This window comes from Erpetoichthys calabaricus, chromosome 1, assembly GCF_900747795.2.
Source record: "Erpetoichthys calabaricus chromosome 1, fErpCal1.3, whole genome shotgun sequence".
In the NCBI taxonomy this organism is placed as follows: domain Eukaryota; kingdom Metazoa; phylum Chordata; class Cladistia; order Polypteriformes; family Polypteridae; genus Erpetoichthys; species Erpetoichthys calabaricus.
This window is the reverse complement of record NC_041394.2, coordinates 302,531,191-302,558,472: the sequence shown is the minus strand read 5'-3', so window position 1 is coordinate 302,558,472 and position 27,282 is coordinate 302,531,191. Positions and strand designations below refer to the sequence as shown.

At 36.3% G+C, this 27,282-nt stretch overlaps 1 protein-coding gene across 1 annotated transcript in view; it reads right to left on the bottom strand.

Moving 5' to 3' along the window:
• Positions 1–27,282, bottom strand: part of mettl25 (methyltransferase like 25) — a 145,820-nt gene that overhangs the window by 86,685 nt on the left and 31,853 nt on the right. The window contains exons 4-5 of the mRNA XM_028817207.2: positions 25,688–26,290; positions 20,737–20,884 (exon numbers count right to left, since the gene is read on the bottom strand). Of these exons, the coding sequence (XP_028673040.1) occupies positions 20,737–20,884; positions 25,688–26,290 (751 nt within the window). The remainder of the gene's footprint in view (positions 1–20,736; positions 20,885–25,687; positions 26,291–27,282) is intronic.

Here is a 27,282-nt window from a genome sequence, read left to right as displayed (position 1 = left end):
GGGAAAAATGAATTTAAATGGTTTAACAACAAAGCTGCAATGTAGCAAAATGTGCAAGTGAAGGTTCTGAATACTTTCTCAATCCACTGTATACACACACACACACACACACACACACACACACACACGCACGCACGCATACACACACACACACACAAAGTTTGTTATGTAAGAATATTTCCTCTCATGATTGACTGTTTGGTATAATCTGTGGGTATAAAATGTCCCTGAATCTACTGATGCAAATGTCAATGGTCCTCTATCATTAGCCAAAAGGAAGGTGTAAGAAAAGCAACAGTACAGAACGGCTGTTTTAATTATATTGTATGCCTTTCTAAAGCAGCAAGTATTCTATATATCCTGAACAGAAGGCAGCTGGGTGCCGGTAATATTCTGTGCTATCTTTACCATCTGTTCTAGTTTTCATCATAGTAGGATGAGTAGTCATGTGTCATAGGTCCTTAGTTCTAAAACATTATCTTCATTGGTTACATACATATTAGGAAATATACAGGCAAATTCTGTGTAATTTTACATTTGAAAACACGCTAATCATTTCACAAAGCAGGGATGTGAAACAGTGATTAATCAAACCAAAAATGGCCTCTTTGCTGGAAAAAAATGGAAGCTTTTAAAAGTTTCTTAATAATTTTCAAACTTCTGCATGACATTATCATTTCACACCTGGTCCTATTTATTTTTCTAACATTAAAGCACTGCTATTGAAAGTATAAAATAACTTCATCTCCACAGGATGTCTATAACACAGCTCTCTATTTTTGATGGCTCCGCCGCAATGCTGCAGCTAAGAATACTTAAAAAGAAATTTCTTTTAATCTTGTCAGTCACAGTCTCTCTTAAAACCCTGCAGGCCTGGCACATTTTGTTTCAGTTTATAAAACTGCAGTGCTCTAATGCAATTCCAAACATAGCAGGATTTCATTTCTATAGCCCCATTTAAGTATAAATGCAAAACTGCTTTTCACACAGATGTTCAGGCCTATTCACTTAAATAGAGGAATCTATGGAGATAATAACTATCTTACTGTGAAAGTACTAGAAAACGCTTTGAACGTAACAAGAAAAAACCTTTTTATTATTAATTTATTGTGTCTTAGATGCTACTGTTTCTGGTCCTACTGAATACTTTTTTCTTTAAACTTAAACTTGGAAAAAATAAAGCACACAAGATTAATTAATTTATACAGTTTTACAGAAATATGATAGTCAGATGATGTCATATAATTTAAAAGATACAATGAAACCTTATGAATATATGGGTCACACGCAATATTAACAGACATGTAAGCATGTTTAGCAGTTGAAGAAATGTTTATAACTGTCAAGGAAAAAAGAATTTATTAAAGTATAACATTCACTAACTGGATTGCCTGGTTTGAAATTCAAACTACTGTAAGTATACCAATTTTAACTATGTGAAAATAATAAGGGAAAAAGTAAACAAGCGACTGCTACTAATTGCTATTTGTTTTGAAAGTTCATAACAGGGCCACATAAGAGTTTATGCTTACAGCTGACAAAGTAAACCAATGAGTGACTGTTGTGTGCAATTATCATGCCACATTATTTGCAATTGACTGCAACAAGTTTAAAAGTGGCACCTGTTCATATTGTCAGTATTAACAATTGCAGAAATGACAGATATGGCCTAAAATCCATATAATGTTATACTGAAAAATGTTTACAGTTTTGGTAAAGAATAATGTAATATTTCTGCATATACTTTTCATACAGAAACACGTTCTTTTTAAGAAATAACACATTTATTAATAATTAATTGTGCACAGAGGCGTCTTGTATATGATATACTACTCAAATGAATTTGACAAAGAATTCACTACCAGGCAAACATAGGCTAGACACAGTTTTTTTTTTCCTGACCTCTCTCCCTGTTCTAAAAATCCAGATTAACCACACATCATTCTGGGCAATAGTCTTAAAGGGCAAGTTGTTATTACACATGACTTACATACAAGTCCGTGCACAAAGACATTACTTATAAGATACTAAATCCCAGACATAAAATTACATATCAAATTTCCCTTGCTATGAACAAATTTGCACTTTTTGGTGAAAGGATGTATTTTATGTTTAACTTTGCAAGAAGTTCATGACTTTCCAGTCATTTTTAGCATACTGGTAATTTTTTTTGTTATCCATCCCAAATGAAGAATTTCATCTGGTATTCCAGATTAACAGGTTTATGGCACAGTTCTATTTGATACTTCTTATCTGGAGGTAAATTATCCAGAGGGCATGTAGTCACAATGCATAAAACTTAAATAACATTTAAATGTGCAAGGGAACGGTTTCAACAATTTTGTGCCAGCTAAATTAACACTAGAATTACCAGAGCCTACGAAAAAACTCGTAGATCCAGCCCACCTTAAATCCGTTCACACCTCTCCGCCAGCATCCTTTGTCCTCTAAATTTGCCGATAAAAACAAGCTGCCAGCAGCCGGCTATTCCATCCCACCACCGACTTAGAACATGCGCGAACTTTTCCCAGCTCATGCCTTGATTGATTATCTGGAAGTGAAGTGGAGTTTTAGAGTGGAAATAATAGATCGCTATTTGGAACACACGCATTTCATGTGTGTTCCGTTTCTACAGTAATCTGTGTAAACACATTATTAAATCAGAAACTTTTTCATATTTTAGTAATAAATGTTACAAAATGTAGTAGGCATAAACTAGATTTTCTTCTTAGCGCGCAGCAGTTTTGCCGTGCCTCACAGACCTGAGTTCAATTCCCCGCTGGGGATAAAGTGTTGCTTTTTTTTTTCTTTTTAACCTCAAACGAACATAAAATTTATAAATTGGTATGCACTGTCAGTTAATGAGATCGTTATTTTTTCATGTGGGATGCTCCTTTTAAAATATTTTTTTAACAATTGAGACTGCAATTAACATGAACAACTGTCCCTATAACTGTTATTTTTAAGATCCATAACACACAGACAGACAGAGCACTGCGTAATAGAGAGACAGACAGGCAGATATATATAAATAAACAGGGAAGGCACATGTACTGAAAGAAAAAAAGATCAACATGTGCGTTGTTCCTGCTGCACTAAATAAGCTCACGTGCTGTAATATCACCCCTCCCCCCATCTGACTCTCTAAGTAACAGCACAAGTACAGATGCAAACGAAGTGCATGTGTGTGCTGTATAATATTAACAAAAAGAGCAGCTTACTACTGAAAACGGCAAATATAGGAGTGAGTGGGGATCGAACCGGGACTCTTGATTACACTTTTTTTTTCTTTCAGTACATGTGCCTTCCCTGTTTATTTATATATCTCTGCCTGTCTGTCTCTCTATTACGCAGTGCTCTGTCTGTCTGTGTGTTATGGATCTTAAAAATAAGTTATAAGGACAGTTGTTCATGTTAATTGCAGTCTCAATTGTTAAAAAATATTTTAAATGGAGCATCCCACATGAAAATATAACAATCTCATTAACTGACAGTGCATACCAATTTATAAATTTTATGTCCGTTTGAGGTTAAAAAGAAAAAAAAAAAAAGCAACACTTCATCCCCAGCGGGGAATCGAACTCACGTCTGTGAGGCACGGCAAAGTTGCTGTGCTCCAAAAAGCAAATCTTAGCGCGCTACGCCACGGAAACTGTTGTATCATTCTTGAAGCTTTTGTGAAAGTGTTTATTTGATCTTTGGAACTCAGGCTTTACACATTCTATAGTTTATGCCTACTACATTTTGTAACATTTATTACTAAAATATGAAAAAGTTTCTGTTTTAACAATGTGTTTACACAGATTACTGTAGAAACGGAACATACATGAAATGCGTGTGTTCCAAATAATGATCTATTATTTCCACTCCAAAACTCCACTTCACTCCCAGATAATCAATCAAGGCATGAGCTGGGAAAAGTTTGCGCACGTTCTAAGTTGGTGGGGGGATGGAATAGCTGGCTGCTGGCAGCTTGTCTTTTATCAGCACATTTATAGGACAAAGGATGCTGGCGGAGAGGTGTGAACTGATTTAAGAAGCGATTTAAGGTGGGCCGGATCAACAAGTTTTTTCGTAGGCTCTGGTAATTCTAGTGTTAAATTGATATATTTTTTTCTGCATTGCCCAGAATGAAAAATAGGACAAATTAGTTGTGCACATTATTTCTCTGTGCTTTTGTCTTATACACTTTTTTCATTGTAACACAGGAAGGTCAAACCCAGAATAACCAGATCATTTTTGCTTTGCGGTCCCTTAAAGTGGCATGTCCCTTTCCTATCGGAATCTATGTCATTGATATGATGTCCCATGCTCAAGGCCACATAACATTTACAGTATTTCTAAAGAACCACCAATCAGAATTTTTTAAGCCAGACTCAATTATTGATAATTTTCATCTGAGACTGGCTAGCATGAAACAGTTTTCTGAATTCAGGCCACATCCCTTCCACGAGATGTCATGTAAATGATACAAACAGGGGACTAAAGCACTAAAATTTATATTTTATTCTGTTTAATATTTGGCATAATATACTTAAATCTGCTTGCCCAGGATTTTGTAGAAATTTATAAAATTACACATGCCACACAAAAAACACCTTGCAATATGTATATAAAAATATGCTAAATAAGTTCACAGATCTATAGCTTGATATAGGTAGAAACAGAATCCTATAGTAAACTATAATAGATAGATAGATAGACAGATACTTTATTAAACGCAAGGGGAAATTCACATACTCCAGCAGCAGCATACTGATACAAAAAACAATATTAAATTAAAGAGTAATAAAAATGCAGGTAAATACAGCCAATAACTTCGAATAATGTTAACGTTTACCCCCCCGGGTGGAATTGAAGAGTCGCATAGTTTGGTGGAGGAACGATCTCCTCAGTCTGTCAGTGGAGCAGGCGTGAGGTGTCCTTCTTCTTAATGCTGCCTCCCCAGCACACCACCGCGTAGAAGAGGGCACTCGCCACAACCGTCTGATAGAATATCTGCAGCATCTTATTGCAGATGTTGAAGGACGCCAGTCTTCTAAGGAAGTATAGTCGGCTCTGTCCTCTCTTGCACAGAGAATCAGTATTGGCAGTCCAGTCCAATTTATCATCCCGCTGCACTCCCAGGTATTTATAGGTCTGTATCCTCTGCTCACAGTCACCTCTGATGATCACGGGGTCCAGGAGGGGTCTAGGCCTCTTAAAATCCACCACCAGCTCCTTGGTTTTGCTGGTGTTCAAGTGTAGGTGGTTTGAGTCGCACCATTTAACAAAGTCCTTGATGAGGTTCCTATACTCCTCCTCCTGCCCACTCCTGTTGCAGCCCACGATAGCAGTGTCGTCAGCGAATGTTTGCACATGGCAGGACTCCGAGTTGTACTGGAAGTCCGATGTATATAGGCTGAACAGGACCGGAGAAAGGACAGTCCCCTGCAGCGCTCCTGTGTTGCTGACCATAATGTCAGACACTGCAGTTCCTGAGACGCACATACTGAGGTCTGTTTGTAAGATAGTCCACGATCCATGCCACCAGGTATGAATCTACTCCTATCTCTGTCAGCTTGTCCCTAAGGAGCAGAGGTTGGATGGTGTTGAAGGCACTAGAGAAGTCCAGAAACATAATTCTTACAGCACCACTGCCTCTGTCCAAGTGGGAGAGGGATCGGTGTAGCATATAGATGATGGCATCCTCCGCTCCCAGCTTCTCCTGATATGCAAACTGCAGAGGTTCCAAAAAATGTACCTAAAATTTCCACAGGAGCACACATTTTCTATATGCATTCTACCATACTATCACATTTGATGCATTCTGTATTTAGCACTATTCAAAGACAAATTAAACTTAACTCCCAGAACTCACTTCAAAGTTTCCTTGCCTTTCAAAATTATTAAAGGTAAACACTTCAATTCCAATAGCAGTCAAAAAATGTCCATCTCTAAAGCTGCACTGCAGAGATTTAGGTATAAATTCTCTCTCTCTCTCTTTTTTAAAATTTGTTTTAGATCTTCTGTCATAACATTATTCAACCTGTAACAAGGAAATTTGTCTTTTTAAACTTTAAAATTGCAAAGTATAATATTTTTTTGAGTGAAGTATTTAGTGCAGCTGTCTCACTATTCTTGAGATAGAACCCTACTCTAGATGCTGTCTGCACTGGTTTTTCAACAGTAGTTTGGCTTCCTTTCATATCTGAAACACTACCTTTGTTTATGATGATAGGTAACTTCAAACTGGCCTGGTGTGAATTTGTTTGAATGTATAATTGACAGACAGTTCCTACCTTTTTCATTGGAATATGGGTTTCTGGCAAATTAATAAATCAAAGGATAAATATTCTGTTCTTGGTCAAAGAATTATAATCATCAACTAACTATAATCCAAAATTAATTTTAACTGTTAGTGATGAGCTAGCATACTGTTAGTGAAAAGACAGAAGTTTATGCTTCATTTGAGTTTTATTAAATATATATAAACAGCAGCTTTGTGATGAAACATTGAAACTTTGATGACTAACTGAAATATTAAATAGTCAAAGGGCAGCCTATTTAATAGCACTTGTTTTTGTCCATTTTAAAAGAACATATCTACTAGAATATGGTGTCAAAAATTGATTTTTAGATTCTCTGCTTAATCTGACAGCTTCTACTGTTAAACATTAAGATGATTTGTGTCCCTATAACATTGTACAACTTTTGTCCATTTTAAAAGAACATATCTACTAGAATATGGTGTCAAAAATTGATTTTTAGATTCTCTGCTTAATCTGACAGCTTCTACTGTTAAACATTAAGATGATTTGTGTCCCTATAACATTGTACAACAGTAAAGAAGAGTAGCAAAGCTACCAAACCAGGTTGTGAAGCAGCTTTATTATAGCATATCATGTATTTATATGTATGCTAAACTGATATTGAATAAAAGGAGAAGTCAAACAACCTTCAAATTTGTTTAAGACAAATGTTAACTTGTAGTGTATTTAGCGTATAACAGTTTTCTTTGTTATATTTTATCGACAAACACTGGGTGGGTGCTTGAGTAACCTTATAGTGTCTGAAATTGTTGAAACCAATGTTTTATGTTTTGCCGACACAGCCATGAAAAAATATTATAGGGACTGAATTTTATTCCACAAATCAACAGATACTAGTGAAAACCTCCTATTATAGTATGTGCTTAACAATTATAGCATTCATTAAAAAACAGGCCACATTCTTATTAAAGTAAATCAAACATAAAATATATACAATGTAACAATAAAGAAACAATATTGTCTTCCAAGACAGAGTCTACATGACTGCTGTGCTTCCTTTACCATCAATGGCAAGTTTTCTTTACAAAACTGACCTTTTCAGGTTTCCCACCAACCAGTGATTCAATTTGTTTTTTTTTTTATTAAATAGGTTTACAGTTGAGCTGAGGAATACACTAGTGCGTCTAACAGGTAGACTTTCACTTATAATGCTGACAGGTGGTTTGGGTTTTGTGCTTCTTCAAAACTCTTGTCTAGTATGTTATTACTGCATCTTGAATACTGAAGTGCATAACTGTGTGTAGTAGTTGTGTGCATATCATCTCAGTCTCATCTGGATGTGCTTTATGCTTTTTTGTAAAACATTCAATAACATTCTCATTACTTGTTGCTTTGTTGTGGGCATCTGCTGGTCTTGAGAGGCAAATGCATACAACAAAGCAACAATTGTAGAGAACGTTACTGAATGTTTTACAAACACACACCTGCATTTTGCAGGTGCCACTGAATAATCCATTATCAACACCTTTTGCTAGATGTCTAATAGTCTTTTCAGTTAAACAGTTGACAGGATGACATCTGTGATGGCTGCTATAGAAAAACCTACAGTATCTCTCTCTTCTAAGCTCCATAAAAGTTGGAGTGCAGAATTAAATTTTTTTAACAAGACTCCATTTGTTCACATTGAAAGTGATGGGTAATTCCAAGTAAGACACGTAAAATATGCTTCTGCTAAAGAAAACTTTGCAACCAACAGTATAAATTGCTTCCACATAGTTGGATTACATAGTTACAGTTTTTTGTTTGGCTGCCCTAAGTACAGTATGTCTATACACTCTGAAGCCAAGAGTATGTGACAAGTCCAACTATTTTTCTTTCAATTGATACGATATCACTAATATATGCTGGAAGAGCACCCCTTCATTTTCTACAAATTGGAGAGTATAAGCCAATCAAAATAAGCTAGACAGAGGAGTCTGCTTTAGATATATCTTGAGAGTTCTCTGGGGTAATAACATGCCATTTGTTTTTAGGAATGCTCCATTTTTCAAGCATTGTTTTCAAACTCCACTATAACAGCAGCAGCTGTGTGCAAGATACAAAGTACTTGTGCATGTACAATAACATATTCAATTGACAATCAGAATCAATCCACCAAGCAATCAGGCTCAAAACAAAATGTTGGTCTTGCATCAAAGATCCAGATGCCACTTATAAAGCTTGTATTACATCTGATGAAGATTTGTATTTGAGATGACACAGAAGTATACAACTTGGGTAATGCCAAGTCTGAAAAAAATCTTCTGCATAGCAGAATATATCGTGCATCCAAGGGATTAATTAAATGATGTTATCTTAGACTTTCTAGAGTAGAAATGAGTTTGCCATCAAAAATAATGCGCTTCATTATTTTATTCCGACTACTCTTGATTTTGACTATCATGGTTATATTTCTGTTTTATTTCAGACAACAGCATTAATAATGGTTGAGACCGATTTTCTTTTTACTTAGGATAATATCTAAAACTATGCAAACCCCCAGTTTAATATATCATACATCAAAAAATTCTGATTATCCAGTTTGTAAGCTGTAATAGTAAAGATCTTAACTATAAGGTTAAAAAGAATAAGTGTGTTCACATCTGTGTGCCTTGACATCAGACATAGTATTTCTGCAAAAAACATATTTAAACAGAGGTAACTTTAGATGGAAAATCTATCATTGCATTGCTAACTTGTCAACTTAGCATACTCATCTTGAAGAACTCTAACTCACCCTTCAAAACTTAACTGTAAAGTACATCTTATGTTATCTGAAACTTGAAAAATAAATGTTTATTTTCTTTTTCTTTCTCTTTGATATGTTAATATATGTGAGGAACTAATATACACTCACACATTATTCCCATGATTCTCTAAACTGAGGAGAGGAGGAGTGCCAAGTTTGATTTAGTGAAATTTAATTTCAAATGTGTTAGGAATGTTGCATGTGCTCCTTTTGTCTGCGTAGGTATCCTCTCTGTACTCAAGTATCCTCTCACACTCCAAAGACATGCAGGTTAATAATAATAATAATAATTCATTACATTTATATAGCGCTTTTCTCAGTTCTCAAAGCGCTATCCACATAGGGAGGAACCGGGAAGCGAACCCACAATCTTCTACAGTCTCCTTACTGCAAAGCAGCAGCACTACCCACTGCGCCACCTGTGAGAATAAAAAATTTTGTGAAAAGTGTTGTTAACAGGGAGGAGCGGCAACAACATGCGTGTGCCAGCGTCCCCTCACCTGTAGATCTCTGATAGATAGGTTAGGTGGATTGGTGATGCAAAATTGGCCCTCGATATATGTGTGTGTGTTTTCACCCTGCAATGCATTTCCACCCTGTCCAGGTGTTGTTCCTGCCATGTACCCAATCATTGCTGGAACAGGCACCCGCTGAACACCTATCCTATCCTTAACAGGCGGAGTGGTGGCTCTGAGGCTAGGGATCTGCACTGGTAATCAGAAGGTTGCTGGTTCAAATCCCATAAATGCCAATAGGGACTCTGCTCTGTTGGGCCCTTGAGCAAGGCCCTTAACCTGCAATTGCTGAGCACTTTGAGTAGTGAGAAAAGCGCTATATAAATGCAAAAAATTATTATTCAAAGAATTATCCAGGCCTGGAGAGGCAGGTTAAGAAAATGGATGGATGGGTGTTAGGAATGTATTGCTGATTGTATTTCTGACTGGATTATTTCACTTATTAGAATTTCATTTATAAGCTAAATAAAATATAGACAACATGTTTTTTTATTTAATATCAGAGATGTGTCTCTAGTAATCTCCCCACTAAAATTCAGAAAATAAACAATCTCTAAAACATAGGCTCTTAATAATCCTAAGGGGAAACTGTAGTGTTAGAGTAAACCAAAATATATTAGTAACAGCCACTTATACATTGCACTTTTGGCCCTCAAATTGGAACACAATGACTAAAACAACTTTTGACGTCTTACTGGGCAAAGTGGAATAAATACTCTTGTATCCCAACCTTACAGTGCTTTTCCAAAGCAAAAGATTCACATACAGGCAGCACAAGCTTTTAGGATAACATGTGTGTCAGTGAGTGTGCCTTAGCAAGGACTAGACACCTGTAAGCGTAGAGATAACAGACTTGTACACCTTCCCACCTTTTCCCTGTTGTATTTATTAACTGAGAATAAATGAGAGCAACAGTGCATTTTTACATTGCAAGGGATGACATCAAACTCTACATGGCACTGTTGAGCTGTCTAATGCCAGACTGTGTTGACTACTCAGGACAGTAGAGTTTATCCTTATGGTTTAATGTAAATGTTTTGCCTATCATGGTATTCAGCAGATTAAGCTAATTCAAATGTGTCATAGGCTTTATAAGTAAATTAGATTCTGGCTGGAAAGAATTAGGTCTTTGATTAGGTTTCTTCATATGCTTGCAAATGTTTACTTCTCCACACTCACATACTTGCTGTCTAAAAGTATCATTTATAGCATAAGTATGATCAACATTCTGAATTCAGTAAATCTAGCACTTATAATAAGTTATGAGCCAAGTTCCTATAAAAAGTAAACTTTAGGTCGGTTGACATTTACAAGTTGTGTTTCATAGAATGCAAAGTTTTTTTTATTAATAAGCAAAAAAAGCAAAATTTTCTAAATACAACTGATGTAGAAATACTGTAATATGGAGTTCTAATTAGCAATAAACTGACTGATCACAGGGGAGGCACAGTGACACAGTGGTAGCGTCACTGCCTTGCAGTAAGGAGACCAGGGACTCCTGCGTGGAGTGTGCATGTTCTCTCCATGTCTGGTGTCTGCATGGGTTTCCTCCAGATGTTCCAGTTTTCTCCCACATTTCAAAGACATGCAGGTTAGGTTGACTGGCAATACTAAATTAGTCCTAGTGTGTGTATTCACCCTGCGATGGACTGGCACCCTCTCCAGGGTATATTCCTGCCTTGCGCTCTATGCTAGCTGGGATAGGCTCCAACACCCACTGTGATCTGGTTCAAGACAAAGTGGTTTAGAAAATGACTGACTGACTGACTTAATGATCACATCTGCTTTGAATTCTAACGACCACAATAACTGGCTGCAGATCATGTCATTTGAAAAACACTGATTGTCAAGAACATACTTATGGTTTCTTTCAAAAGCATTGTCTATGCACTCACTATCCACTAAACTCCTGTTGGCTGTAAGATGTTCACTGGAGACAACTGGACAACTGACTCCACACAGCATTGTGTGAAAAACTTTCATTTACCTCACGTACCTCTGATGTACTGATCATAAGTAGTTGGTGCTTCTGCATTAAAGATTCTGCATTCTGGGTTGGAATTTCCAACCAGGTCATTGTTCTGTGCAGAGTTTGAATGTTCTTCATTGCCTAGAGGGGTTTTCCACTGGGTATTCCAAATTTGGCTCTCCTGCTCCTAAAGATGTACATGCTAAGTTAGCTGGTGATGCTAGATTGCCCCTGTTTGAGTAGATTATGAGATGAGTCAGGTGTCCAGTGCAGCTGGGATAGGCTCCTGCTGCCTGCCTCCCTAAATTGGATTAAGCATGTTTGAAAATATTGTGTAATGTCATGCCTAGTAAACAAACACCAAGAAAAATGCTGTTTCCATGACAACAACATTTTCTTTAAATTCACTATTTTCTTGATCTTGATAGAATAAAGAAAGACATTTAAAGGGTATATCAAAAAGCTAGTTAGTATACTTAGCTCATTAGAACAATTTTAGGTTTATAAATAGGGAATGTGAGATATAATATGCTGGCCACTTTCATCATTAATTAGTTGGAGCAAAAAGCAAAAAGAATGTGTAAATACTAAATAATAACAATAATAAAAATAATAAAAGAACCAGTTGCAATGCAAATTTTACAGGCAGTCTGACATTTTGTGTGTATCTGCACATCCTTCAATTACAAAGGCCAATCGCATGCACCATATTTATAACAATATATCTGAAATGACCAAACCCAGCCACAGGAGATGCACAAACCAGTGTGTTTCTTCGTGCCGGTCCCAAGCCCGGATAAATGGGGAGGTTTACGTCAGGAAGGGCATCCAGTGTAAAATTTTGCCAAATCAATATGCAGACAATACAAATTTCCATACTGGAGTGGTTGAGCCCCGGGTTAACAACGACCGCCACCAGTACTGTTAGCCAACAGGGTGCTGGCGGAAATTGGGCTACTGTTGGCCGAAGAAGAAGAAGGAGAATAAAAGGGGGGAAGACATGTCCGGAGGCAGAGGGAGAGGAGGAAAGTAAAGAGAGTGGAACTGAGGGTGGGAACTTTGAATGTTGGCAGTATAACTGATAAGGGGAGAGAGTTAGCAGATATGATGGAGAGAAGGAATGTTGATATATTGTGCGTGCAAGAGACTAAATGGAAGGGGAGTAAGGCCAGGTGGTTTGGAGGTGGATTCAAATTGTTCTATCATGGTGTGGATGGGAGGAAAAATGGGGTAGGAATTATTCTGAAGGAACAGTATGTCAAGAGTGTTTTGGAGGTGAAAAGAGTGTCAGGCAGAGTAATGATTATGAAGCTGGAAATTGGAGGTGTGATGATGAATACTGCTAATGCATATGCACCGCAAGTTGAGTGTGCAATGGGTGAGAAAGAAGATTTTTGGAGTGAGTTGGATGAAGTGATGAATAGTGTACCCAAGGGACAGAAAGTGGTGATTGGAGCGGATTTCAATGGGCATGTTGGTGAAGGGAACAGTGGAGACAAGGAGGTGATGGGTAGGTATGGTGTCAAGGAGAAGAATGAAGAAGGTCAGAATGGCTGTGGTGAATACGTATTTTAAGAAGAGGGAGGAACATAGGGTTAAGTACAAGAGTGGAGGAAGATGTACAAAGGTAGATTACCTCCAGTGCAGAAGAGTTGATCTGAAGGAGATTGAAGACTGCAAAGTGGTGGCAGGGGAAAGTGTAGTTAAGCAGCATAGGATGGTGGTCTGTAGGATGACGTTGGAGATCAAGAAGAGGAAGAGAGTGAGGGCAGAGCCAAGGATCAAATGGTGGAAGTTGAAAAAGGAAGACTGCAAAGTTGAGTTTAGGGAGGAGGTGAGACAGGCACTCGGTGGCAGTGAAGAATTAACAGACAACTGGGAAACTACAGCAGATGTAGTAAGGGTGACAGCAAGAAGGGTGCTTGGCGTGACATCTGGAAAGAGAAAGGAGGAAAAGGAAACCTGGTGGTGGAATGAGGAAATAAAGGAGAGTATACAGAGGAAGAGGATGGCAAAGAAGAAGTGGGATTGTCAGAGAGATGCAGAAAGTAGACAAGAGTACATGGAAATAAGGCGCAAGGTGAAGAGACAGGTGGCAAAGGCTAAAGAAGAGGCATATGATGAGTTGTATGAGAGGTTGGACACTAAGGAGGGAGAAAAGGACCTGTACCGATTGGCTAGACAGAGGGACCGAGCTGGGAAAGACGTACAGCAAGTTAGGGTGATAAAGGATAAAGATGGAAATGTACTCACAAGCGAGGAGAGTGTGTTGAGCAGATGGAAAGAGTACTTTGACAGGCTGATGAATGAAGAGAACGAGTGATAGAAGAGGTTGGATGATGTGGAGATAGTGAATCAGGAAATGCAACGGATTAGCAAGGAGGAAGTAAGGACAGCTATGAAGAGGATGAAAAATGGAAAGGCCGTTGGTCCAGATGACATACCTATGGAAGCATGGAGGTGTTTAGGAGAGATGGCAGTGGAGTTTTTAACCAGATTGTTTAATGGAATCTTGGAAAGTGAGAGGATGCCTGAGGAGTGGAGAAAAAGTGTACTGGTGCAGATATTTAAGAATAAGGGGGATGTGCAGGACTGCAGTAACTACAGGGGAATAAAATTGATGAGCCACAGCATAAAGTTATGGGAAAGAGTAGTGGAAGCTAGGTTAAGAAGTCAGGTGATACTTAGTGAGCAGTAATATGGTTTCATGCCAAGAAAGAGCACCACACATGCAATGTTTGCTCTGAGGATGTTGATGGAGAAGTATAGAGAAGGCCAGAAGGAGTTGCATTGCATCTTTGTGGACCTGGAGAAAGCATATGACAGGGTGCCTCGAGAGAAGCTGTGGTATTGTATGAGGAAATTGGGAGTGGCAGAAAAGTACGTAAGAGTTGTACAGGATATGTACGAGGGAAGTGTGACAGTGGTGAGGTCTGCGGTAGGAGTGACGGATGCATTCAAGTTGGAGGTGGGATTACATCAGGGATCAGCTCTGAGCCCTTTCTTATTTGCAATGGTGATGGACAGGTTGACAGACGAGATTAGACAGGAGTCTCCGTGGACTATGATGTTTGCTGATGACACTGTGATCTATAGCGATAGTAGGGAGCAGGTTGAGGAGACCCTGGAGAGGCGGAGATATTTTCTAGAGAGGAGAGGAATGAAGGTCAGTAGGAAAAAGACAGAATACATGTGTGTAAATGAGAGGGAGGTCAGTGGAATGGTGAGGATGCAAGGAGTAGAGTTGGCGAAGGTGGATGAGTTTAAATACTTGGGATCAACAGTACAGAGTAATGGGGATTGTGGAAGAGAGGTGAAAAAGAGAGTGCAGGCAGGATGGAATGGGTGGAGAAGAGTGTCAGGAGTAATTTGTGACAGACAGGGATCAGCAAGAGTGAAAGGGAAGGTCTACAGGACGATAGTGAGACCAGCTATGTTATATGGGTTGAAGACAGTGGCACTGACCAGAAAGCAGGAGACACAGCTGGAGGTAGCAGAGTTAAAGATGCTAAGATTTGCACTGGGTGTGACAAGGATGGACAGGATTAGAAATTAGAAGAGTACATTACAGGGTCAGCTCAAGTTGGACAGTTGGGAGACAAAGTCAGAGAGGCAAGATTGCGTTGGTTTGGACATGTGCAGAGGAGAGATGCTGGATATATTGGGAGAAGGATGCTAAGGATAGAGCTGACAGGGAAGAGGAAAAGAGGAAGGCCTAAGCGAAGGTTTGTGGATGTGGTGAGAGAGGACATGCAGGTGATGGGTGTAACAGAGCAAGATGCAGAGGACAGAAAGATATGGAAGAAGATGATCCACTGTGGCAACACCTAACGGGAGCAGCCGAAAGAAGAAGAAGAACAATATTTGAAATGACCACCCACACAGTTCAGCTGTGCCAGCTTTTTGTGTGTTCAACATCTGTCAAGTTTGTACTGCTTTACTAAATGAAAATATTTTCCATTCTATAAAAACTTCAGATTATAAAAGTAACATTTTTTAACCATTGATTGTATTATGAAACAAAAGGTAAATAAGAGACTTCTTCTCCAATGAAATCAAACTATGTAGTTCAAACTATATGAGTATGAACTGTGTACTGCACAACCATAGCAAGCCACAGAAAACAAAAGGTCCCTTTTCCTGAATCAGATGAGATACTGTTCTTGTAGCTATGAACAGGACTATTTACCTGGAAATGCTAGGGCTGTGTTGTTTACTGCATAGTAACAAAACACCAGAGATTCTTGATGGTGTTGAAAATATACATTTTTAGCCAACAGAATTTTTATCAAAAGACATTAAATGGGTGATTATTACTTATTCATTAGAATACAAAATTATAACTACTTAAAATGTACTGTAATTTTGAGCTTAATACTGTATCTGCTGTTCCCTTCTTTTTTTTTTCTAAAACAGTTATGGTAAAATAGCATCTAATAGTAATGGTCAATACAATAAAGTTAGAACAACATGATTTATGGACTTATTTGAATGGCAGCAAAAGACAAATTATTTAGGTAAAGGAGTTTAAGAGTCTTTAGTGTTTCAACCAGCATCATTTTTTGCCAGAAAAGGTTCTAATTTCACTGGTCTGCACCAGTACACTTATACTGTAATGCATTTCTTATATTGGAATTTATTCACTAGAATTTATTTCTGTGAGATACCCGATTCAATGAAAAACACTGTTTTGAAAAAAATTTGTTTTAACAAATAAATTAAATTTGTTTAAAGGCATAAGTATTTTTTATGCTCAGGATATTATTTGAAATATATTTTAAACTGAAAATGGCAGTCTTCCTCATTCTTAATGTTAGTTGAGGTGGAGACAACCCAAAATAAAGTATTTGCTAAACATTTATTGCTCTCAGTCAGTATTTGTTATCTCTTCTTATTTCATTAAACAAATCACAAGTTTATATTTAGCAGGTTGTTAGCTGTTAAAATGGTTTTTACAGAAATGTGCAAGGTGATGTTGATCCTATACATTGTTCTGACAAGGTACGCAAATGGGAAAAGAATATACACCCATTTTTAAAAATATTAAAAAATGAATGTGCCACAATTTTCATGGGAATACAAAGGTGGCAAACTACCAGGAACTAGTTAAGTTGCTTCTGTTTTACTACCTAGCACTTGCATGTACCATATTTTTAAAACACCATTTCCAATACTCTCCTTTGGGATTTATCCCCCGATAACATGTGAGTGGCACCAGGATATTACTCAAATGGAGAGACTTTATAGTGGAGTCTATGTTAGCTGACAGGTGTTAGTCATTCTATCGTGAAATGTCTTCAGCGGATTAGTGGAGAAAAGAAAAGAAAAACCTACCAAGTAATTTCTTTTTGTAAGTAATAATTATATATATTTAAAACAATTATAGGTGCAATTTACATTTTCATTTTTTTCTAATCTAAATAATACAGTGGTATGAAAAACTATTTGCCCCCTTCCTGATTTCTTATTCTTTTGCATGTTTGTCACACAAAATGTTTCTGATCATCAAACACATTTAACCATTAGTCAAATATAACACAAGTAAACACAAAATGCAGTTTTTAAATGATGGTTTTTATTATTTAGGGAGAAAAAAAATCCAAACCTACATGGCCCTGTGTGAAAAAGTAATTGCCCCCTTGTTAAAAAATAACCTAACTGTGGTGTATCACACCTGAGTTCAATTTCCGTAGCCACCCCCAGGCCTGATTACTGCCACACCTGTTTCAATCAAGAAATCACTTAAATAGGAGCTGCCTGACACAGAGAAGTAGACCAAAAGCATCTCAAAAGCTAGACATCATGCCAAGATCCAAAGAAATTCAGGAACAAATGAGAACAGAAGTAATTGAGATCTATCAGTCTGGTAAAGGTTATAAAGCCATTTCTAAAGCTTTGGGACTCTAGCGAACCACAGTGAGAGCCATTATCCACAAATGGCAAAAACATGGAACAGTGGTGAACCTTCCCAGGAGTGGCCGGCCGACCAAAATTACCCCAAGAGCGCAGAGACGACTCATCCGAGAGGTCACAAAAGACCCCAGGACAACGTCTAAAGAACTGCAGGCCTCACTTGCCTCAATTAAGGTCAGTGTTCACGACTCCACCATAAGAAAGAGACTGGGCAAAAACGGCCTGCATGGCAGATTTCCAAGACGCAAACCACTGTTAAGCAAAAAGAACATTTGGGCTCGTCTCAATTTTGCTAAGAAACATCTCAATGATTGCCAAGACTTTTGGGAAAATACCTTGTGGACTGATGAGACAAAAGTTGAACTTTTTGGAAGGCAAATGTCCCGTTACATCTGGCGTAAAAGGAACACAGCATTTCAGAAAAAGAACATCATACCAACAGTAAAATATGGTGGTGGTAGTGTGATGGTCTGGGGTTGTTTTGCTGCTTCAGGACCTGGAAGGCTTGCTGTGATAGATGGAACCATGAATTCTACTGTCTACCAAAAAATCCTGAAGGAGAATGTCTGGCCATCTGTTCGTCAACTCAAGCTGAAGTGATCTTGGGTGCTGCAACAGGACAATGACCCAAAACACACCAGCAAATCCACCTCTGAATGGCTGAAGAAAAACAAAATGAAGACTTTGGAGTGGCCTAGTCAAAGTCCTGACCTGAATCCAATTGAGATGCTATGGCATGACCTTAAAAAGGCGGTTCATGCTAGAAAACCCTCAAATAAAGCTGAATTACAACAATTTTGCAAAGATGAGTGGGCCAAAATTCCTCCAGAGCGCTGTAAAAGACTCATTGAAAGTTATCGCAAACGCTTGATTGCAGTTATTGCTGCTAAGGGTGGCCCAACCAGTTATTAGGTTCAGGGGGCAATTACTTTTTCACACAGGGCCATGTAGGTTTGGATTTTTTTTTCTCCCTAAATAATAAAAACCACCATTTACAAACTGCATTTTGTGTTTACTTGTGTTATATTTGACTAATGGTTAAATGTGTTTGATGATCAGAAACATTTTGTGTGACAAACATGCAAAAGAATAAGAAATCAGGAAGGGGGCAAATAGTTTTTCACACCACTGTACATTTAAAAAATGTATTAATTTTTGTCTAAAATAGTGTTTTTTCATTTAAATCTTCATCTTTCAAAAACTGGAACAACAACTGTAAACATCATGGATGTCAGTAGTATGTGGAACATTTTTTCTGATACAACTCCTTTTGTGTGTCCGTGGAATGTTGTACTTTCAATATAGTCCCATGCAAATGTTTAGACAATCCTATCCAATCACATATTTTGTTGACATTTTAAGAAAAAAAAAGTACTTACAACTTCAGCAGCAAACAAACTAAAACAAACTATTGGCATTATTATGAAAATGATGAACAAAAAAAAATAAAAAAAATAAAAGTGTAAATGTGGTATTTGCAAAAGTTTGGGCATCCTTTAATTTATAAGGTCTCAGAACTTGTTAGATTGTTATTATGTATCAGGTTTAGTCTGGTCAAAAATTGCCATTAGAAATTGTTAGGCCCTTGTGCAGACTTACATTTTTAGTCCAGTATGAGAAAGGAAGCAACATGCATTAGTGGTGTCTGGACTATTCTTTTCTGAAACAGGACACTGTTCAGTCCACCCAATGTATCACTGCCCAAGATTGACAAGAGACTATAGAAACTGGGACTTCCACTAAATTATATCCAGTCCCAATAACTGTAAAATATTCACCTCCATTTACTCTTGCTTTTGTGCTTATTCTCCCGTGCCGTGTTTGTAATTTCATAACAAACATAATGATGAGATGTTACAACTTAAATGTGAATATAAAAATACATATAATACATTCAAACTACAACTTACAAATTTTGTTACTTCAAAAGAAAAAGTAAACTCTATTTTGTTTAATGCAAAGCCCAGCAAAATTTCCAAAGTAAAACATGAAGAAAAGCACTCACTGAGAAAAACGTAATATTAATGATACATGATTTAACAGAAATTGTGCAGTAACTTTTTTCCCCAATTGCTGATCTATAGATATAAATGTACTTCATTATGATTTTTCTGTATTAGTGATTTCTTAATAAGAACTGTGTTTAATGATTAAAAATCAAGTCTTTGAAATATTTTTTGTATTTATTTGCTAATAAAACCTGCCACCAGAAGCAGAGTTCTTTCATGTTACTTGAAAATAAAAAGGCAAGAAAAATTGAATGATCATATTTTAATATAATAGAAGAAGTGAGCAGGTAGAGGATTAGTTAAGCAACCATTAACTTGTGATCTATTTAAAATAGAAAAGAGTTTGCTTGTGAGTTGTTGCATATACATTGTATCATTTATGTTTAATTCACATTATACAAAAAAAATAAATTATGATTCAATTTAAACTTTTTATTTAAAATCTTAGCAAATGGTTAATCTTCACAGCATGACTTTGCAATGGACAGCAACGTGGCCTTACAGTACAAGGAAATTGGCAAAAATTATTGTCTATGAGGGGTTTGTACATTTTCTGCATGCCTGCAAAGGTATTTGATTTACTGGACCACTTAAACTAATATTAAGGTCAGGGATGTAGACCTTATTTTAACAGTATCAGGCACAAGGCAAGAACCAGCCCTAGGTGTGATGCCTTTCCACTGCTGAACATGTGCATACACAATCTCACGTTCACCTGTAAACAATTACAGTTGCCAACAACCTAACTATGCACATCTTTGAGATGGGGAGGAAAACTGGGAACACTCAGGAAACTCACTGACACAAAACGAGTGTGCAATTTTTATAAAGACAGCTACTGGGAAGGAATTCAATGGCAGTTTCCAAATGCAGTGAGGCAGCAGTGTCAGTTTGTATAAATCTTATAAAGTATTTTTTACAACAAAGGATAGTGTAATGCAATGGAAAAAATAACCCTTAATTGCACTTATAAACAGCATTTTGCTTCTGATTATAACAAGTTGTTTATTCAAGTACACAGTGAAGACAGGTAAACCGAATTTTGGTGGCAATGAGAGAATCTACTTTTAATAGCAAAGATTTCTGAAAGAATTTTCTAAGACCACAATCAGGTGGTGTGTTCAATCTATGAAAAAAAATGGGCTTACTTACATGAACGGTTACAATTTTATATCAAGAAGTCTAGAAAAAAATATTAAAGGAACTATAAAATGATTCCTCAACATGATATAAAATTATACAACTTGTAGAAATTATTTAATGTAAAGCAAAATTATAAAGGCACACTAACCTTGCTGTAGATAATCAAACTCTTCAGACAAGAGATGATAGCAACAACCCACACTACATACTGCTTTAAGCTCTGACTTTGCAGTAAATATCTTCAATGTGCTAGGTGCTAGATCGCCACAAGTATGAAGACCAACCATTACAGAGTCCTAGAAAACAGGAGATACTAATTGAGCTCAGTTACAATCATTAAATATTAACTAATGCTTAAAAATGTTGCTGTGTAGCTGTAAAGAGTATCAAAGTACAGGGCACGGCAAAATGCCCCCACACATGACATTGGGCCAGTTTAGAACATCTAATTAACGTAACTCAAGTCTTTGAAGATATGAGAGGTACACCAACCTAAATACAGGGTAAACAGGCAGACTTGACTTGGCCTAAAACCACAAAGGATTTAAACCTAGAAAGCTGAATCTGTGAAGCAGTAGAACTCTTCACTGCATCACAGTGCTGCCAATCTTATTTTACTGATTTTTTGAAATTGATCTTAAATGTTGTGAATATATGTTAGTGTTTTAAACTTGAATTCTGTTATCTCTATGCAATTTTTGTTCCTTTTCTCATACATGCTGCTGATATAATAAATGTAAAAATTTCTTACAGTAGTAAACAAATGAACACAAATTATTTCCATTTGTTATAAGACTAATTTTGAACTTTTTATCTATTACTCTCACCAGATTTCTTGACCTTAATTTCAAACCCCCCCCCCCCCCCTTTTTTTGGTAGAACAATGAAGATCTGATGAGGACTCAACAGTCAAAATAGTGTTTCAGAACTTTCACCTAATATATCATTATGGAATTCATTATAAATAAATACATACATACATACATACATACATTTCAGGATACATTAATACTGTATATATATAGTATATATTGAGAAAGCGAACCACCTCTTCAAAGCATGCTAAACAGATTGTAAAATTATCAAAAAGTGTACATTTAATTTAATCAAAATTAAGGCAAGGATGATTAACTGTGAAATGATTTGCACAGAATCTTAGTTTTACTGCTTACTGTAATTGTAATCAGCACTTCCTGGAAAAAGTAAAAAAATTTCTCATTCACATCAGCTATAAGGAGGACACCAACAATGAATTGCAGTGAAAGCAAAATAAAGTAACAGAATTTGCAGTCTCATCATTCTCCAAAACAAAATGAAAAACTGCAGCAGGCGATCAAAGTAACTGGCAAGCCTCAGCAAAAGCATAGTGTTTTAAGGAAAAAATACTTAACACAACTAAAGTAACAAAGAGTATAGTAATTGCCATCCAAACAGGACTTCAAAATAAGACATTAAAATTAATGAATTAAGAATCCCTTTACATATTTTCAAGACATACAAACCATAGGTCTTTTTCATATAAACTTGTATTTATTGTATTGCTGTCTTGATAAAAACAAACAATACATATGAAAAACAGTTAATAAAAGTTAAGCAAATACACATATGTGGAAAGGTTAATAAAAGCTCAAATAATAAGGAGAAAGAGAAATATTATTATAGAAAACTGAAAATTAAGAAGGTTGTAGGTGACATTATAATACAAATAAAATGTACTTTATGTTTTATTTTCACCTTCATTTGAAAAAAAGAACTTTAAAATGGTGAAACTCTTGCCCTATTGCTGTTCATTAACGTATACTTTTACAAATGTTATAAAAAAGTTAACGTTCTGACTATTAGCAATACATGATAGGAAACCATGAATTATGTAATCTGTATTGGGATTATAATCTCTACAGACAAACCTATAAAATCCAAAACTTTTGTGGCTTTATCTGGAATACTGTTTGGAGTTTTGGTGTAGAAATTAAAAAAGAACAAAAACATATACACAAATAAAAATCTAGAGAAGAGCTACCACTCAATCCAGAGCAGCAAAATGTGATATCTGGTCAAAAACCAAAAGAGAGCAACTTTATTCACATCAACTATAAAGAGAAGACCAACAATGAAAGCTGGTCTTTGTTCAATATGAGTAAACAGTGATTTACTGTATATAAGGCAGGACAGAAGTATAAAATATATAAATATTTTTTCCTATTGGCTGTTGCTTTTCTCACAATAACCTCATGTATATAGAAGACCTGATGAAAGTTGGTTAACAGTGCATTTTGTACAAATGTAATAAAATAATTTATTCACACAGAGGGACACAACACTGTAGATGTATACAACAATCTACCTAGCAATGCAACTGAAAGTATCACTATCAAATCCTTTTGTGAATCTCTATGTACTACAGCTATCAGAGCCACCAGTAACTGCATAGAAATGTTTCTGCTTTCACATGCTTTAATATTTGTTGCACACATCTTATATTAATGTGGATAATTGTTTTAATAATACTAGAATATTTTAACACAGAATGGTATATTTTAAATTCTGAAACAGCTTTAGTCAATGAGCCCATACAGACATAATAGAACTTTGCTTGATTTTACATTAAAGCACTAAATTAGTACAGTACATACAGGCAGAGGGCGGCACGGTGGCGCAGTGGGTAGCGCTGCTGCCTCGCAGTTGGGAGACCTGGGGACCCGGGTTCGCTTCCCGGGTCCTCCCTGCGTGGAGTTTGCATGTTCTCCCCGTATCTGCGTGGGTTTCCTCCGGGCGCTCCGGTTTCCTCCCACAGTCCAAAGACATGCAGGTTAGGTGGATTGGCGATTCTAAATTGGCCCTAGTGTGTGCTTGGTGTGTGGGTGTGTGTGTGTGTGTGTCCTGCGGTGGGTTGGCACCCTGCCCAGGATTGTTTCCTGCCTTGTGCCCTGTGTTGGCTGGGATTGGCTCCAGCGGACCCCCGTGACCCTGTGTTCGGATTCAGCGGGTTGGAAAATGGATGGATGGATGGCATACAGGCAGATTAGCACTGTGACAGTAAACAGAAAAAAATAAACTAATCCCTTCACAAAATCAATTTATCACAATCCATTCAATAGTAATCAAAACACAACATTTTAATGAGGAATTTATGGAAGCACAAATAAAAAAAAAATATTAAGGGGTTCATACTTAAAAAAGGTTAAAGAATACATAAGCTCATATTCCTCAGTAAAACAGAAGATTGAACAATATGAAGACTTTTGATTAATCCTGACCTCATGTGGAATTTATACAGAACTACACGTTACTTAAATTGCTGTTACATTTCAAAACTCTTACTATATTTGTCCTTAAAATTCTCATCATTAAGTTAACTTTTTCAAAAAAGATAAAAACAATTAATAAAAAAGACATTTTCAAATTTCAAACAATAAAAAATCACTATTTAATTTGAATAAATTTGATTTTATACTTGATATTAGAGCTGTCAGAACAAACATCACTATTCACATTAAATTTTAACTTACCTTCAAATAAGAATTTTTTTCTTATAGAGTAAATGCTAACATTTGACTGTAAAAGAACTGTCTTTTTTGTTGGCATTCTATTACTCCAGGTACACTTTGCCGAAATACTCCAATCTTTTGCATGTGTTTTTTGCACATCACTTCCATGATAAGTTTTTTTTTATCATTTGTAATTGTTAGTTTTTATCATCATTTATAAAATGGACAGATTTTTCTACTGCAGTTCACTGTTGTTTGGTCAACAGGTATACTAACAACAGATTATAAACAATTGTCTCTCTCCTTAAAAGTATTGTTTTGCTCTTGATACTGACCTGTTTAACTCTTGAACATCACAGCCCTGATTTGGTGTTGTTTGATATTGTTAAGAATTCATCCACCAAGCAAAAGCTGGTTTCCTTTCTCGTTTAACATAATAGGAAATAACTACCAAATTTCTAATTTTCCTTTTAGTATTGTAACAGCTTTAAAATAGACATTTTAAAGAGCATTTTCAGTGTCAGAAAAGCATACTTAGCTACCTCAACCAAACGCGTGTCTTTTGGAGACTGCTAGCTTGACACATAATTCCTAAAACAAAAGTGAAATGTTATATTTTTGCTGTCTGCAAAGGAGGAAAAAAAAATCATGTTTAGTTTAATCATGTATATTGCTCTTTGACCACTGGTGCCCTACTTTGCAAATTTGTCAAATCTGCTGCTGCACACACTTGATCTGCTTTCCACAACCTTTATTTTTTTAAACTATAACTTACACTTCTTGTGATCTGTTTCAAACATTTGCTGTGCATTATTTTCTACTTAGTAACAAAATTTTTAGGTTACTGTCAATGAAAGTGCCAAATAAAAAATATAATAAGAAGGGTTTAAGATCATTATAATGCAACATTTAGTACATTCTATAATTCTCTTTTGAAAATATGAATATACTTCTCCTCATGACTTGTATAAAACATAGATGGTCACTGACTGCAAGTTTTTTGCACTCAAGAATCAGAAAGAAATATAATGGAGCGGAAGGCTGGAGGAGAGGACAGAGGGAGGGAATAAAATAATACATGCATGTAACATTTATAAGTAATTAGGAGTGATTTTGTATGGGTTTCATACTGTATATGTATTACAGGCAAGTGAAGTGTCCCAAATCTACCCTGCTCTTTGATTGTGTCAATTTTCATGCACAGTTAATAAGTCATAAGCACTACATGTTTGGCATAGGCACTGGGAGCAAAAAAAGCTAAAATATTAATAATATTGAAGCATACAAAGATACGTTAAATACAAATAAATACATGCATGTTGTGTTTGAATATATTCAAATATTTACTTATTTTTTAATACGAGTATTTAAAACACTAATTTTTGTATAATTTGACGGCTGTAGATGATATAATAATATGACAAAATAACTCACTTCCTAAATCTTCTTGCAACAACCTTCCCAGTTCTTGTCATTAAAAGCTGATTTTAAGCACAGATTGAAACTTTTTGCATTAAAGGTGATTTAAACATTGACTGGATAGTAAATATTCAGGAAAACAAAATATATAACATTCATACAGTATTTCAAAAAAGAAGAAGAAGAAATAACCTCCTTTTCTGAAATCAGCTCCTGAAGTTCAGTTTCTGCAGTTATGTAGGAAGTCAAAGGTGAATAAACATTGGCACTGCTTTGGTATTCAGTCTTTTTCTTCAGATTCTCTTGCTTTCTCCTTTCTTTCTCCTCCTGACTCAGTTCTCTTGGATGGACACGTGGAGACGGGTGATATACTAATTCACCTGAGAAGTTACTGAAGAACAAGTTAGTATCTTTTTCAGATACACAGTCTATATCCTGTGAATCTTTATCAGTATTATTTTCAATGTGTTCCAAGCAGATAGATGCCTCTGGAAAGGTGGTAATTTGGAATTTTTGTGACAGATCTTCCATCATATTACTTGTTTCAAATTCTACTTTGTCTTGAGTATTATAATTAGCCTCTGTTGATGCTTTAGTATTAGTCTCCAAAATCTTTTTTGGTACATTTGACTTTTTTGCCTTTTGACAGGTCTTTGAATATTTATTCAATTTTCGGTTCCTCTCATTAGCTCCATGGGTGTTTGTGCTAGAAGCGTCTATCCCGTACACCTTCAAGCCATACTGCATTGACAAACAGGAACTTAAGTAGCCTTTTCCAGATCCAATATCAATCACCTAAGGAAAAAAATTAAAGGAGACAAAAATCTTTATTTACGGGAAGGTACATAAATATTCATAATTTGTAAACTTTAACATTAGTACATAGCTGGTAATGTTAAAATTCATTAGTAAAGCCAGGGTATCAGTGCAGATTAACTATTTTCTATAATGGAACCTCGGAAATCTGATGATTATTATATCAACGACAACAACAACATTTACGTATATAGCACATTTTCATACAAATGATGTAGCTGAAAGTGCTTTCATATTTCAAAAGAAATATATTTTTGTGATGGACTGCCTTGTGCTCAGTGATGCTCGAGATGGCTCCCAAAATACTTCAAAACAGTGTACTTGCAAATTATAGGAAATATAAGAGGCATTTTTGACCCTGTGACATACTGCTTCTTAAAGGAGCTCTGTACAGTGCTGTTTTCATCTCAAACCCATATTAATCCATAAAAGGATTTTTAAGCAACAGTGACTGCTATGCTCCCTGACATGTGGCCCATGCATGGTAGTTTTCATTTTCTCTCCTGTTCTGTTTTCATACTTTGCATTCTGTGCAATGATCAAGGATGTCCGTGTAAAGTAAAGAGAAAATGCATAAATAAATTAGATCTGCTTATATTTTATACCTTAATTTGTCATAGGAGTTTAAATTTTGTGGTATTTAAATGTGTCCCTCAAACTCACATGAGCAACAACCTCTTGCTGCATTTAGAATATTGTTGCATAATTTTAGCTGTCTAATTTTTCCTTTTGGGTGTTTGGTGCTACAGTCTTAGAAAAGAGACTGGGTTCAAATAATGTCCCTTGCACTGTCTGTGTTGAACATGCATGTTCTCACTTAATCTACCATAGTTTTTGCCTCAAAGGTTATCCATGCTTTCCTTCCCACACCATACTGACAAGTATGTTAGGCTGACTTCTATCTATAAATTCTGAGTGAGTATGCCTTGTGATAGACTAGAGCCCTGTCCTGACCTGAAAGGTGCCTTGCA